General features: G+C 39.1%; 1 protein-coding gene across 3 annotated transcripts; it reads right to left on the bottom strand.

Moving 5' to 3' along the window:
* On the bottom strand, nucleotides 1-11,889 carry LOC119779146 (sine oculis-binding protein homolog). Of its 3 annotated transcripts, none has more exons than XM_038278683.1 (6): nucleotides 11,556-11,889; nucleotides 8,974-9,103; nucleotides 8,513-8,707; nucleotides 5,679-5,830; nucleotides 4,610-4,705; nucleotides 1-4,451 (listed from the first exon to the last, which is right to left on the bottom strand). In XM_038278683.1, exons 1-6 carry the CDS (start codon nucleotides 11,646-11,648, stop codon nucleotides 2,511-2,513), a joined length of 2,607 nt encoding a protein of 868 aa, XP_038134611.1. In that variant the 5' UTR covers nucleotides 11,649-11,889; the 3' UTR covers nucleotides 1-2,510. The 3 variants fall into 3 exon arrangements, with proteins under 3 accessions (XP_038134611.1, XP_038134612.1, XP_038134613.1); XM_038278684.1 differs by having other exon boundaries at nucleotides 1-4,430; XM_038278685.1 differs by lacking the exon at nucleotides 11,556-11,889 and adding an exon at nucleotides 9,567-10,091.
* Nucleotides 11,890-16,889: the final 5,000 nt, after the last annotated feature.

The raw sequence follows: 16,889 nt of genomic DNA, 5'->3' as shown, positions 1-16,889 counted from the left end.
TCCTTTTTTTATGTCTCTGCCTTAATCTAAAGGGCTTTGTATATTTTTGGAACTAGACAAATGCAGGTTTAAATGGTGAATGCATGAGTGAATGTAAGTACATGTTAAAAGGTTAAGTTTGTTGTCTGCAAGTTTTGTTGTATCAAGAGAGAGAAAATTCAATAGAATATATTGGAGAAAAAAGTTGGTCTTCCACATAATATCTCAATAAAGTACAATTAAATTAATAGTTGTAAAGAGAATGAATGTCTTGCAAGGCAATTTTTTAGAAACTTAGTGGAATAATGCTGCCACACAGTCATTTAAAACCTGTGCTCCTAGATTCATGTTGTTCTTTCTCTATTTAGCAGCTGTCACATTCAAACACAATCACTAACACGACCCCTGGCCTTTGGAAAATAATATGAGGAGAAAAACAGGCAGGTTGAAATCGAAGCCATCTCTGTGATATCAGTGGATTAATCTCGGCACATACAGTAAACCAGAAACATGATCTTGTTATGCTGAGATACAGGCGGGTAAGGATAATGGGTAGAGTTACAGCTATTTGGACAAGCGAGTGAAATCAAGATGACCCTTTGATTGGTTCAAAGTAGGAACACTCCCCTGCCAAATTCTAACGAAACAATGTCTTTTGGGGAAAAACATTGAGAGATGATGCAGAAACTGTATTAAAAACCAAGAGTAGGGCACAAATATACTGTATACATGGGAAAATATAAAACATGGCCAGACAGCCATGGTATGCAAATACTGAGGCCTCTACATCAGTCTCTGTTCTTTCTAAAGAAGTGCTTAGCTCTACCACAACTTCAGACAATAACTGATATTCCCAGCACCTCACAGTCTCCCACCACAGCCTATAGAGAGGCCTCATAAAAATCTTTATACCAATTTGAAGTTCACACTTAAAGGAGCATTTCAGGAGGTAGTAGAATCAGCCAGACAGCTAAAGCAAGTTGTCTGAACAAAGATCAGAATTAATCATAGACGCTCTAGAAAACTCTTATATTGAAGATGACACGATTAATTTTTTTCAAATGCTATTTTATACCCTTTAAACGGTCTCTTTGCATTGAAGAGTTATTCAGACTGAGATCAGTGATTATTTAAATGGAAAATAGGGATATAAGGCAATGCTCCATTCAAGATTTTCCAGTGCAAAACATATATTTTAAGAATGAAACGTCTAAAGCTGTCCAATAAACTTTTAAGTTAGTGGTGTAGTAAAAAGGTTATAAAGGTAAATAAACAGTTTAAAGTTTAATAAAAGTGTATTCACACAAAACTGTTTGATGTTTCTTGAGCTGCTTCAAAATAGTGGAAGCCTATCATTGTTTTAATTTCTGTCAAACTATTAGCTTAAGTCTCCAAAATACCACTGATAAATTTGTGCTAAATAAAGATGCCAAGACCTCTAACACCTTTTAATGGAACATCACTTCGAATTCCCTCTGAACTGAAGGTTATTTCTGAAAAAGTTTTAAAAACTGTTTTGTATAAGCAGTTACAATGAATTAAAAATTTTTTGTTGCATAAAGTTGCAAAATGCTCCGGATTAAGGCATACCCTTGTTTGATTTAAGCCTAAATGTTTTCTCATTATCTTCAATAGTCATATCCTCAAGCAAAAGCAAATCTATGATGCAGGCAGCCTTGCAAACACAGCATTGTGACTGTCAGGCTGTGGTGAAGTGATCGCCTTTCAAAGTCACTCTCACTGCTTGTGCCCTCCACCTCCTCTATCTGCTGTAACCTTAGCCCACGGAAAGGTGCCAGGTTACCGGGATTCTCTCTGGTTGGCGCCATACTGTTTAGTGACCATGTGCACAATATGAGAGCTGTGATTAATCCTGCCCTATGTATGTGGGAATCTGCAAATGCAAATACATTTTTGCACAACTCAGCGATATATGTTTTAGAATAACAATGTTTGTTTTTCTTTTACTAATCATGCTTGTGAATTTAAATTAGCCTATAAGAGATGCAATAATTATTTGGCCATTGATTGGAATTCAGCGTTTTTTCGTACCTGGCTCTGAGCTGTTACAACAGGTCAATTACTGAAAAATCTATTTTTATTTTCTATTCTTTAAGTTGATTTGAACTAGTAATTCCTTTCATATTTAGTTTTGATATGCATCAGCTAAGAGCTTGTAGTTTGTGTTTAAAGAAACTGATAAAGGTTAGTAAAGGTTAACATGGTCACGGACTGATGCACAAATAGGGACAAAAACGTTTTTTCTTTTGTATTCAAACTACTTCTAAAAAAATGCACAATTTTATTTTATTTGTATTGTGTTAGAAACCTTAAAAATAAGTTCAAAAATTTAAAATTTTCTTGCAACATGTAAGGCAACACCTGTTTATCAGTAAGTGCCAATAAATTGAAGATTGCAGTTAAAGCTAGAAAATACTACAAATTTATTAAGAGACAGTTTATGGTAACACTAGGCAACAAGGTAACAATGCCCTTTGTCATATTCCAGCAGAAATACTCACCTCTTTTCTCTATTTATTCTGATCTCGGATCCTAAGGCATCGCCTCTTCAGGGCTGGCTCCATCTCCACTGCGGTGGGCATATTAGCAGGACTCCGCAAGCTAACTTTGTCCCTGAGCTTGGGTAAGAGTAATGGGGGTGTGGTCCCACCTGTCTTTGGTACTGTGGGAAGGGCATAAGCGTGGTCCTCATCTGGAACATGGGAATCCTCCCCTACTCCCCCACTTACTGTCAAGGGTCCTTCTAACTGAACAACTGGACTTTCAACCAGCACTCTGCTTACAACAGAACACTTGTTTTCTTTGATAGCTTCAAGTTCACTAAGTGCAGGATCCTGGATTGTTGCTGGTAACTTCTGGGGTACTGAGGTGTCCAAACTTGACGGTTTAGGGGAGGATAATGTACCATTTTGGGGATGGTCCTGGGTAGAGGACTTGGTATTATGTGAATGGCTGCTCTCCATGGGGCTAGATGGACTGTTTGAAGGAGGAGTAAGGGGATCGGGTGTTGGGAAGTCATCAGAAGGTGACTGTGAAAGATTAAGGTTTGGTCTGATGATATTATGGAAGCCTGATCTGTTAAACTGACTAGGTCCAGACTCTACCAGTGCTGTGGGATCCACCATTCCATTGGCATTAGGCTCTAACTTCACTTGGGTCCTCTGGAGAACCCTTTGAATGACTTGGCGCTCTGTCTGCTGATGTATGTTTTTATAGTCTATCAGTCTCTCAGAGGTTTTGGTTGGGCAGGGTAATTCAGTACATTGTGATTTGGGGGAGGGTGTTTTGGTTTGTGGTGTTGTTAACGGAGACAAAAACTGCCTTTCTGATTTAACCCAATCTATGTCCTTTGGGCTGGGTTCAGTTGGTGAGGTCATGCTTTGGGAAATGTTCGCCTCTATTTGTTTTACCTCCACTCTGCTTACATCTTCAGATATTTCAGGAGATGCAGACTTAGTAGTCCTAGATCTACCCCTATCTACACCTTCTGGCACAGGTTGGATAACTCCACCATGATTTGGCATTTCAACAGCGGCTTTAGGAGGGACTGGAATGGGAATTGGAATAGGTATGGGGACAGGTAATGGAACAATAATAGGATAAGGCACCAGGACAGTGGGATGGGGTAAAAGAGGACTAAAAGAGGGGATACCATAGTTCATTATTGGAGGGACTGGGACAGGTCCTCTTGGCATTAAGTTTAGAGGAGGTGAGTGTAATCCAGGGAAATAGGCTCCAGGGAAAGGATGCACAAATCCTGGGGGATTCATTGAAGAAGAGGTGGGGGGCTGCAGAAGAGGAGAATGTGGGGGTCTGTGGATAGGACTGGAAGGGGGACCAACATGTCTGGGGGGATTGGCAAGGGGACTTTTTAGTCCCTGAGCATGAAGAGGGGGTCTGATGAAGGGAATAGGGAGTTGAGGTAATGGCTTTTGATCCAGAGAGGGACGAAGAGGAGGTGGAGGAGGAATAGGAGATGGATGAGATGGGACATCCATAGTAGGTAGGGATGGCTGAATGGATCTCTCCATGTTCTTAAGCCCTGAAACTGTGACCTTTAAAGATGAAGAGGAAGATGATGGTACATCTGAGGATGACACAGATGTAGACTTCAATGGTCCATGGATAAGCGCCGGCCCATTGGGTGAGAGGTTTTGATTGCGTGCTTCCCCTGTAGTGCTGGTGCTGCTGTTCCAGGACTCAGGAGTAAGTAGGTTTTGAGCTGATATGCTGCTGTCTACTCTCACATCCTGGCTGGTTCTGTTTGGACTGGAACTAGTGCTGGTGAGAGCTGCGCGGGCTTCTCGATAGAAAACATCCATCTTGTACTGGTTGAGACATTTGATGCTGCAAAACTGAAGACGCTCCTCACCAGATCCAAAGTCCAGGTACTCTTTTGTGTGGCGAACATGTTTGCACCAGTCACAGACCTGTGGTACAGGTGAGAGAGACTACGGGGGGTCAATTAAATATTTTGCCTTGAACATTTAAAAACTTTCAGAGCAAAGGATGTAGCTGCATTTCTGGTTTTTTTTCCTGCATGTCACACAGAATACCTATCAATAATTTGCAATTAATATTAAAGAAAGCACTAATAATTTCCCCTTACTCTGACATTAGTGTTTATCTTCAACACTAATCTGGGTGAGTCCTCTGGATGGGGGTGCTGAGGGGATGTCTCAACATGGAGGTCTTCATCCCTGGCCTGACAAGGAGAAACAAAGGACATGAAATTCCACTGGAAATAATTATGATCACATTTGCAAAGGCTGCACCGTAATCACTCTAAGGTCAAAACACCATATTTAAGCTTCTTACATCACCTCTTTATGAAGTTGCAATAGGTTTGTGCATAGGACCACAATACAAAGGTCATTTAAAGAGTAACAGTGTCAATCTATTATGCTGGTACATATTCCAGACAATGTATCGTTTAATTTTTCATGCGTGTGACTGTACCGATATAAGGAAATTCCTCCTGATTCATGTAAGGTGATCTACCGAGGATCTGAGTGCTCCCCCATCTCTGTGACCCAAAGAGTCGTGTTGAGTTACGAAACATGAGGCAGCTGAAGGTAAGGTATGCACTGAAAGTGGACACCTCGCCCCAGGCCTTCTGGCCTTCCTCTCAGACAAGCAGCAACACGCCAACAGAAATGCTTTCCCCCCTTGCCTCAAAAAAAAACAACAAAAAACTAAACAGCTTGTTGTAATGACTCTGCTAGCCTTACGTTGTTTATTGGTTTTGTCAAAAAACACTGGAGATGAAACATTATGCATTAATAGATCATTCTCCAATTTAATCTCTTAAGAAAAGGGGGAAAGTGTCTATGTGCAACAGGGTTCTCTAAAGCTCCAGCTCTCTTGTCCTCAGGACCAAAAACACTTAATGACCAGCCCCTTCTGCATTAACTTGAAACTGATACGAAGTCTCCTGTGCAAAGTTTGACCTCCCTCCAACCAGTCCTCAAAAAGATCCTTTAAAATGAACTATTCACTTATGACTTCTAAAGATCAGATAGATATGTTGCAGAAAGTCTGTGATCTGCAAGAACTTATCCAATACTTAATATCCCTGTCCATTTATGCTATGGTACGTATAAAAGATTGTCTGTGATGGCGCTATACATTAATTCATCAGCATGTAGATCTACAGGTTCTTTATGTTCAATACTAACCTTGTTGCGCTTGAAGTAAGCCCGTCTGCAAGCAGCAAAACACTTCTCACTGCAGAAGCTCTTTAGCTCTGAGCCCATACACAGTGAGTAGCGCTTTACCCCCTCCTTCTGGCACCAAACACATACTATTTGCACATTCTGTACATCTTCCACTGCAGAGAGAGAGAGAGAAAAAGCAGAGTAATCATTGCTTAAACTTTGCAAATTTATGTGTGCACACTTTAGTGCAAAAACTGTATCCACACTGCCATAATTCTGCACAGACAGAAGTATAAAGACTGTTTCATTTCCTCAGAGCCTATTGAAAATCTAAATATGTTAGACATGGAGGAGAATCACAGATCATTTACTTAGAACTGGATGTGCTCCAAGGTTTCTGGCGATGTATCCAGCAATGAATTAATTGAAGGTGTCTCTGGCTTGTATTTTATCAAGAGTCCAGGGATCCTGTTACATCTGTGCTTCACCTAATTGTCAGCTGGGATTTATGCAGGTTTGGTGCAGTGAGGAACCACATGGACAGTGATATTATGTTTTGACTAAACTATCTAGCAATCAATGATGAATTCTGACTGTCAGCTTTAACTGAGGTAATTTTCATCAATGTAAGGTGAATACTATAACTCATGTATCCAAAGAATTGGAAAGAGCATATACTCATCTGAGATTCTCCCTCATAGATCTTTCAGGTTAAAACCAAGGTTTTGGATCATATGTGCCTTTAACAGGGACATTATGAGTCACAAGAATTCATAGGGTTTTTGGATCTTTAAATGTGATAAACACAACATCAGTTTAATAATAATCTCTGAATTTAATGTTATTAATCTGCTTTTATGCTAAAATTTATATTGCTTTAACTAAAAAAGAAAATTGCTTCTAATATCTGATAACAAGAAATGGACAAAGAAATTCTCATGACTAGTTATTGAAAAGTCTGAAAATAAAAAGTCAAATCTTTTTTAAATTAGTGAAGGCAACATATTTACTAAGTGCTACCAGGTGATGCTTAAAACAAAACACTAAACATGGAAGGTTCTACTATAGGAAAATACCCAAATTAACTATTTCTTGTAGTAAGAGGTATTTAAAATTAAGAGGAAGTACAGAGATGTAAAAATCTCTATAAAAGGAAACTTTTCGTCATATTCAGGCTGCTACAGCCAGAGTTCAGTGGCTATTGGCTGCAGTTTTATTGTTTTGGTTCTGAATTTTTAAGTAAAAAAGGGTAATCTTCTGCAATTCAAGCCTGCTTTCTTGCATGAAATTTGATTGAATTAGACAATAAACAGTGTGGGAATCCACCACAATAGATTGGAGACTGAGTTATAGCAAAGCTGTTGTGTTTTATTATATTGAGCTGCTGTAAGTCAACATAGCAGATTTTCATCAGGAAAATGACAGCCCTTAAGATAAAAAGTAAACACAGTTAAAACAAGAAAAAAATAAGACATGTTGTACATAAATTGTATTTTAACCAACAAATATCAACTTATATTTCTCTGACTTTAATTGTATTGCCCAGTTGTTTTGCATATTTATACAATATAAACAATATATTGCTATACGTGATAAAGACTCTTATAAATGCAGAAGTGACTTCTGGTGAATCCACTGAGACACTGACTTCTAACCAGAATTGGAAATCTTCCTCATCTTTACCACGCAGCCGGAAACTCAGAAATCTGTCCTTTTTAAAATAGTACATACACCATGCTTAACTACTGATATATGGATAGCCTCCCAAGTGGCATTATTTTCTGAAGGAAATAAACGAAAAAATAAGAAGTGTTTCAAAAGAGGCAAGAGGATGTATTCTTAAGAGCAACATAGAACATAACTATATTTCCTTCAAATGCAGCTCATTAATTTATTCCACCCTCTGCGTAGAACAGAAAGGCAGACTTTGATCTGTGCTTCTTAAAATTTGTATTTTTCTATTTCAATTTTGCTTATTGTTTTCTTATTTTTGTTTCTTCTTTGGTTTTGGTTTCTTACCAACATTTTTTGTTTTTGTTTTTCCAGCTCAAGGAGCCGTCTGTCACCGGATGTCCACTCCTACCTGGGGACATTTTGTTAAATAAGTAAAAGGCAACATTAAGAAATTATTTTGTTGTTTCTTTCAACTTTCCACTTTAGTCTGTAATTGGAACAGGATGGATTCAGACATCATGGAAGACTTTTGGATATCTGAGATTTAAGGTAAGGGTTGCAATTCTCTACAGGGATTTCACACAGAAACTGTTGTTTATTGTTATTAAAGCTAACCAGGTTAATCATGCTAAATTCTTACATTAGATAAAGTATTAAAGTAATATTTTAAAATATAAATCAAAATATTTTTGTGTTTTTCTTGATGAAATCCTCTTTCAGAGCGAATGCTTTGTCGCACATGTAGGAAGTGAAAAATACGGTAATCCACAAATCCTCATATTGCTATAATTTTTACAAAGCATGAAAGGCATTTTTTTATTAGTGCATTTAAATCCTTACTCATGGTTTTGTTGGTATTTCACTAAAAATATCCCATTTGGTGTTAAGGAGCTTAAACCGAGTGATAAGCAGCGTGTAACTGAAGGATAAACACACATGTCATGTAACTGCAGCAGCTCCTTACTTTCTCCAGAGCTTCAGTTACTTCTCAGCAATGAACTGAAACTCATACCTCTTCCATCGCCTACAGATGATCTTACACTCTGGCCTTTCAGCACATAAAGTAAAGATCATGGATTATCAGCTCTGGTGTGCTATGCTTGTAAACCAAAGACATATTTTAATGTGAAGGATTAACAGGGCACATTAGGTTCCTTATTCCTGCAGAAGACCTTTCATACCTGCTGATGGCTTTATGAGAGGGACGATGACAGGGGCATTCTTGTGCTCCTTCGGGGTGGTCAGGATAGAGCATGTTGAAGAAGAGGATTGTGAGGAGGAAGGGATGCTGGAGGGGTCCCTCTCTACACTTTTCATGGCCAAGACTGAGTGGCTGACTTTGGCGTCCAGGCTTTTGGGTTTTGGCAATGAGTTTTCTGTAAGATAGACAGAAAGCTAAGGAATGCAACAGTAATCTGGCTTTGTAAGATAATATATCAACATGAAACCACACTAATGCTTTATGCGACACAATAATAAGTTCTGAGCGAACAACAGGCACATCTGGTTTAATGTAACTTGAGGACATGCAGCCACAGGAGATGATGTCTTGCAGTGACTCAAGGTCTGCATTAAAACCTGCTAAACCTGTTAACGTAGTGCTGCTCTAAACAGTGACCTGTCGCCACCTGTCCCCCCTTACCTTTTAGCACAGACACATGCTGTCGCCTCTCCCTGTAGTTTCTGATCTCATTGGCCTCAGACTCTCGGAGGTCCACCTTGTCATAGCCGTACCAACCCAGGAGCTCATTCATGGTGCTCTCTGCAAATGTCTGCCAGAAATGAAAAGTAACAGGAGTTAGAATTCCACGTAATGTCAAGTCAAGGAATAGGAAATTGTGAATATGCATCTTGGGGTTATTACTGGAAGTTTTCATCCTATGGTAAACATAATCAGAGCTACTCAGTCTGAGAAAGAGAGGGATTCTTTCTCAGTCCTGGTCCTGTTGCGAGAAATGAATAGGGGCATAGTGGAGTACAGTGTGACTCTTTTTCCATGATGTATTCAACTGTTTAGCTTTGCTTAATCTGAGACGGAAAGGTTTATAACCCAACACCAGTGTGAAATCTATGAATCATCCTTTGTTTATTTCTTTTATTAAAACAAGAGACAGGAATATTGTCCTACAAAAATTAGACGTGTGATCTCAGCTTTTTTCTTTATTATTGTGAACAGATGAAAAAATATTGGTTAAAAAAAAAAAGACATACAGGTCTCAGTTTTTATCCACCCACCTCTCTCTGTGGCTTTACCGGAGCCGGATTGGAGAAGAAACCCGATCCGGAACTGGCAGAAATCAGGGCGGGACACCTAACACCACATTGAGGTCCCACGGTTCTCGGAAATGCTCCTCTCCTCTTCTCTTTCTAATTTCCACAACTCCACCTCTCCTACTCCAGCGATTCGCTACCTCTCATTTTGCCTCTTTTAATTTTTTCTTCCTCCCATCATTCGCCCCTGCCCTGTCCTCCCCTCTACATCCCGGCACCTTCCAGGCCTGACACTCGACACGGTGCTGCCTCTCGGGTTTCAGACCCTTTTCCAGCTCAGCCAGTATGCTGTGGTGTTGCAGCGCTTGTAGTACTGACTGCACATTCTTTCCTCGCTCCGACCTCTGCTCCGCAACCCGGGGCCTCCAACAGAAATGGATCTCTCCCTATTTGCCTGCTCACTTTCTAGCTCTGTCTGTTCTGGGAGTGTGTCTGTATGAGTGGGTGAGTGAGTAGAAGCGGCCGTATCACATACCGCTAAATATGCCTAACGATGATTAAAGTCAAGGATCCAATGTCTGGTGCCTGCGAATCAGGCTCTGACGTGGAGGGAGTGGGGTCCGAATGTGGTGTTGAAACAGATGAATTACAAAGAAAACATTGGGAGAGACCTCAGTTGAACTAGAAATCAGTTTCTCTAACTGTTCAAATATATATATATATATATATATATATATATATATATATATATATATATATATATATATATATATATATATATATATATATATATATATATATATATATATATATATATATATATATATATATATATATATGTGTGTAGTGGTGTCACTTTCACTTTTTTTCTTGTATTGAAAACAGAGTTTTCTTTTTCCCCTCCTTCAACTTCCCACAATGTTGTTTTTGTTTCTTTTTGGCAGTTTGGACAAACATCTGCTTTGTGAGAGTGACAAGCCATATCCCAAACCAGAGAGAGAGAGAAAGCTGCAAGCCAAAGGCAACAAACTGGGCCAACCCAGAGATCCAGCCCAGGCATGCTTACATCAGACTGAGAGGGATACTGTTTCAAGTGTTTTGATTAAAATTAGTTAAGATGTAACAATACACCTTCTGTGGATATCAAACGCTGCAATCCAAACCACTTACGCACAAAAACAGCAGGATTTCTCTCTAAAGAAGGCCACTTCCTGCCCTAGGAAGACGTCTTGCCTTTTCTTGCTCAGGCATCAAGGATCCTCAAATATCATTTTAAAAGCACAGTCAAGAGTCTCAAATAGCCAGAGTCCAAACCCAAACAAAGCACACAATCCTGGGATTGGTTTCCATGCAAGGGGCTCATAATGATGGGAGGGAATCGTGTCTGTTACTGTGATTTAACCAAGGACCCTGATGAGAGATTCCTAACGCCTTGTGTATGTGTGGGTGTGTTTGAGGTGCGGGTCACCATGCATGTTTGCATCATTACAATTGTACGACAGCTCTGAAGAGTTTTCCCATTAAAAGGCTGCAGAAGGCTATTTAAGGAGCACGTCTGCCCTCCCCTCTCTCCCCGTCTTTCTCATGAGTCTCTGTGGTGCAGCGATTGAGCGAACCGCAGGGAGCGAGGAAGAAGTGACGCACATCTGGATCTCCTCTGGACATTGGGGAGGACGCGTCCGGCCACAGCTGGCCCACCATAGCGTCACTAGACCAAGTGTCAGCTTATTCCTTTCTTTTAAAGCGAATACTAATATATTTAACAAGAATATATAAAGTTTATTTAAAGTAGGGGTTTTATTTTTGTTAAACATTGTATTTACGTTACATATATATAACCCAAGTAGAACTTAAAATTAGCAAAATTTGAGAAATGATCTGATGATTTTTGGCTTTCAATAAAATAAAAAATAAGAGTGAGCGGTCTGTGTCTAGATTATTCCAAACATTGATTTGTGCGCACTTTGCGCACTGTGCGTAAAAGACGATGCCAGACTTTTCACTCATTCCTACCTTCATCTCCTGGTTGATCTCCCTCTTTACTGGGTGCGCTGGTTTCCTGCTGCGTTTATTTTCTGGAGGTCTGCCTTTCTCCATCTCGGGCATACTGTAGTACCGCTCTGGTTGGATCCAACCCGGATCTGTGACTCGCCTGTCAGCTGAGTGGGAAGTTTTAGTCGCAGAGTCAGAGGTGGAATCCGTCAGTCCAGTTGACAGTGGCTGTCATTCCCCGGACGTCTGCCTTTCTTGTATAGAGCTCCTCTCCATACGAGTCGCACTGAACATGCGTGTGTAGTCCCCTCTTTGGAGGCTCCGCCGTTTAACAAGCCCCTCTCCTCTCTCCACAGCTATCAAGTTGCAACTGATGCACAACACGCACCTTCCTGTTAAAACTTTCAAAATAGACTACTTACGAGAACGACAGGTGAATGCAGTGCACTAAAACGAAAGACTGAAGTTGTATTTTTGTGTCTTTTGAAGAAGAAATGTATCATATTTTATTTAGATCACATTATATTATATTTTAGGGTATTTAATATTTAAATACAGACAACATGCTGCATAAAAACCGATTTAAACTATAGTTTAAGTATTTTAAGTCTAAGATTCAATGTTGTATTTCATTGGGATTTACAAAAACAATGATCATTTCTCATAAAAAAAAAAAAGCTGTGCATCATTTTGAAGTGGAATGAGAATCTTGAATAGTTTTCAATTTGATTACAAATAAATGTCTATAAACTGTGGTTTGCATTTGCTTTCTTATCTCCAGGATAGTTTTACCTGCTGCAGAATTTAGCTGCACCTTTTAATTAATCAGAGCATGCTGATAACTCATTCATAATTCCAGTTCATTTAAGAGCTCCATAGAAGAATCTTTTATTTGTTCCTAAATATCAAGACAATTTTCCCTCTCCCTATTTGACCATTTCCAATTACATTACCCTTCTGACAATGCAGGTCAATGCTTCTTTTGAATGTGCCCATGATATGGAGAAGAAGAGAATAGGCCTTTTCCTTAGCAGCTCCAAGACATTTTGAAATTACTGCCAGTTCACAGACTGACTGGTTAATTGTGTTTTTGAAAACTGACAGCAAAACTTATCTTTTGTCAATTCCGATTAAGCATGAGAGACCTGTAATTCTTATTTGTTCAGCTTATCAATCATCTGTGGTGGTATGAAAGCTTTAATAAAAAGAAGTTAACATGGCTTCACTTGGCTCCCTGAGTTAATACTAACAGCTGCATGTCTTTTATGTACTTCAGTCTAACTCATCCATTTTCAAGTCTTGCCACAAGTTTTCCAGTCAGATTAAGGTCTAAATGTATGCTTATTCATTGCAATAAATTATAAACATCAATCTGAACCATTCCACTGTAGCTTATGTCAAGGTGTCATCCTGCCAAAAAGGTAAACCTCTTTCCTGGTCTTTTGCAATCTCTAAAACATTTTTCTTCTGGATTTTCATCGATCTTTTACTAAACTTGGATGATCACTGGTATCCCAGCTGAAGAAAAGCATTGTTACAGTATGATGCTGTCATGGTTGGGGTGCTATGTTGATGATTAGACACAGGGTGATAATTTTCCAGCACTGAAAGTGTTTGGCTCATAGGCCCAAATCATCAGGAAAAAAAGTATTTCACATTTTTGTTGTCTGGTCTAAAAGGCACAGTGCAAATATGACTGTTTTCAACAGATCTGTGCAGTTTATAACAAATAGTTGTTTGGCTTGGATTCGAGAAATGGTTATCTGCAGCTCAGCTGCCTTTTTAAATAATGCAACTTTTCTCAGCCTGTCAGTTCTTTTAAATATAGCCTGGAATATTATGCTAAATTTCACTCATCCTTTAAACTTCTCCATAACTATATCACTGACCTGCCTGGCATATCTCTTTTCACTGATGTTCTCTAAAAAAGCCCAGAAGCTTTTGGAAAAAAAAGATTTAAACTAAGATTAAATAATACAAAGGCGAATGGGTTTGCTAGATATGTTAACTATAAATGCACCTGGGATTTGATTTGTTTAGGGGGTACCACAATAAACAATAAGAAAAAAATACAGTGTATAAATAAATAAATAAGTTATATAGTATTTTTAAATTGTAAAATAATACAAGGTATGGTGTTTTTGGGCTACTGAGATAACTCAAGACTTCAGAGTTTGCTATATTATCTACTCTTTTTCATAATATAAGAATAATCTTCGGATTTTGTTTAATAATAGAAACAAAAGAAAATTAAAAGAAAAAAAAAACATCCATAATAAAAGGTTCTCTTTTTGATGAACAACATAAAATCTCCTTTCAAAATGACATGATGAAAGCATTTTTTTCTTAAAAACCTAGATTTCTTGTTCTACAGTTGAATACAATAGGTTACTGATGAGATATGAGATAAGGCATCTTTTTACAATCTCAAAAAGCATTAAAAGGCTTTTTGCTCTCCTTGATCTCCGGGTTTTCAATGCAGAGACAGTTACTACATTTTTTATTATATTGTTTCTTCATTTGTTTGACACCTGCATGTAAACATGCATTGATAACTAGCAAAGATAGGTGCCTCTCACCAACATGCCTAACCCACCCGCCGCTTTTATTATGAAAGGCGGCTCATTTGACTGCCGGCTCCATCAGTCCATGGCCCTCTGATTTGATGTAACCCAACACCTGGCGCCCACCCCTCCTAAATCTCAACAGATACATTTCATAAGGAATGCAAAGACTGTGTTTTATCTGAGGGGACACAGTGCAAACACTGTCTGTCTGAACGCTCTTGTCTTAAAATAAAGAGATGAAAAGGGGCCTGTGAGTTAAATGATATCCATGGCACAGGGTTCGGAGCTTTCTCAGATGGCATTTGTTTGATCAGGGCTCTGTGTGTTGAACCAGTGTGTACACACTACACTAAACACATCTGAAAGGTCCACAACTGGCTCAAGTCAAGCAGCCTTGAGGACACATGCCTCAGGCCAGAGTTTAAACAGCCAGGAAGGTGTGTTCCCCTGTCTCTGTGTGCAAACTGAGGCTTTCAGCATAAACATTACTTGTTCGGTTATTCTTAAAGCAAGGCCAGTGAATTTATTACTGTATCATGTTTAAACACAGCTGATGACACTCAAGGGACATTTCAATGGGTTAGAAAAGTTCAACTGTTACACCAAAAGCCCTCATCTTGCAATACTTCCAGCAGATCGCTAAACCTCATGCACAGAAACAGACAGGTAAACAATTGCAGGACAGCAATCCCTTTTTCTCCCTGCCTCTCTCCTGCCTCTCTGTGTCTGCTGTGCTTGGAGAAGTCCAGAGACCACGCTCGTATAAACAGAAACCTGATCCACTGCTGAGGGCTTCGGTTTCGCCCCCTCGTAGACCCACTGGTGATACTTGATCCAACCCGGCTTTGGGAACAGGGCTTATCTGATGCCTCACAAAAGGCCCCTCTCTCCAAGCTCTCCATAACAGCGCACATCTGGTACCTCTGCAGGGAGCGCTGTCCCCTAGGCTTCCTCTGGGGCTGAAGACTAGAAATGGAGAAGTCTCAATGTTTCTTCAGCAATCTACTGGAGTAACACAAATGACAGGGGACAGGAGACAGTTGTCAGGTCTTAAGTTACAACTCGCAACATCTGGGCTGAATTACAAAAATCAGCCGCTTTGTGTGTAATTGCGTGCTTCACTGTAAACAGGCAAATGATTACAGCAAACTTTCTCTGCCATTTAAAAACTGAAAAAGTGTCTGTCTCTGTTAGGCTAAATAAAAGCATACAGTCTGTGTGGTTTATAGTGATATACTGTCACCAACAGAGGGGGATGTTTACTCATAACTGGTTTACAGGCTTGATAACCTGAAGCTTTTTGCTTGATGAAATCACATCACCTGAGAAAATATCCCTACTTTTAATTTCCTCCCTGTTCAACCGCAAGCTTACATTAATTTTACTGAGAATGCATTTTCCATACAACAAAATTACATAATTTATTGGAAAAATCATGATTAACCGCTTGTCTTCAGAAAGCACCTAATCGCTCTACATTGTCAACTGCTGTGTAATTTTGTCTGTGTATATAATACAGCTGTTGTGTGAAGGACTTAGAGGTTTAGAAAAGACTGGAGAAAAAAAATGATTCTAGAGGAACACAGGAGGCAGGGTTAATGAATTGGAGAAATTGAAAGCAGCAAGAGTTATAAAACAATATAAACTTTGAGTATCTGACAGAACATTGTGCATCCTGTCACTTGAAAAAAGCAAAAAACACACGAGTGGCCATTCACAAAAATTGATAAGCTTAGGACAAAGATTTTTATTCCTAAATGGAGACCAGTAGTCCTTGAATCCGGAGATCTGTAGCTTAGGTAGAAGAATTTATCAACTGAATGGTACTAGTAGTGCTTTTCAAAATGCTGGCTTCACAATGCTGCTTGTAAAGAGAAGAAAGCCTATATGAAAAGAAAGCTATGGGAAATATGATTTGTAGTTTGCCACAAGCCTTGAAGTGGACAAAGCAAACGTTTAGGAAAACTTACTCTAGATAGATTAAACAAAAGCTCAGAGTTATTCTAACTCAATCCTGGCAGAAAACCAGTTAGAGGTGGAAAACATCTGTAAGTTGACCTTTAACATTTCAAATCATATTGCAATGTTAAAATAGCCTAGTCCAAGTCAAGATTTAATTTCATTAGTCTTTAACATTATATGAAGTTTTTTGTGTAGAGATGCTTTTCATTCTGATTATACTGAGCTATTCCTTTTTTTACATATGACAACACTGTCAGTGTCTAGATGTCCGAAACCAGAAGATTAAAAAAACATTTCAATGCATTGTGATGCAGGGAAGCATCAAAACAGACGGGGAGAAAACCATGAGTCAATTTGATGCAGTATTATGTTTTTGTGTTGATCTGACACATAAAATTACATAATGATATGTTTCAAAATTAGTAGCATTAACATGTGAAAATGCAAAAATGTTATACTGTACAAACACCTCACTGATATTTGCATGTTAATCACTAAGTTTAGGTCTGTTTGGTCATATAATTATGCTTAACAGGCAAATACTCCAAAATATTATTATTCAGTTCATCCATTTCCATCCATCTTCTGCAACTAAATCTGTCAGGGTTACGGTGGGGCTGGTGCCTATCTCCATCTGGCAGTCTATGAGTGAAATGTGGGGTACACTCTGGACATGTTGGCAGTCCATCGCAGGGCAACACAGAGACATAAATCGGACCCAGGACCTTCTTGCTCCAAGGTGACAGTGCTACACACTCCTACAGTGTACAGACTTCAATTCAATTCAGTTCAGTTTATTCATATAGCACCGATTCGCAACACATCC

Source organism: Cyprinodon tularosa, unplaced genomic scaffold, assembly GCF_016077235.1.
Source record: "Cyprinodon tularosa strain WSP-4 unplaced genomic scaffold, ASM1607723v1 ctg143, whole genome shotgun sequence".
In the NCBI taxonomy this organism is placed as follows: Eukaryota; Metazoa; Chordata; class Actinopteri; order Cyprinodontiformes; family Cyprinodontidae; genus Cyprinodon; species Cyprinodon tularosa.
The sequence above is the reverse complement of the archived record's forward strand: the minus strand, read 5'-3'. Positions and strand labels throughout refer to the sequence as shown.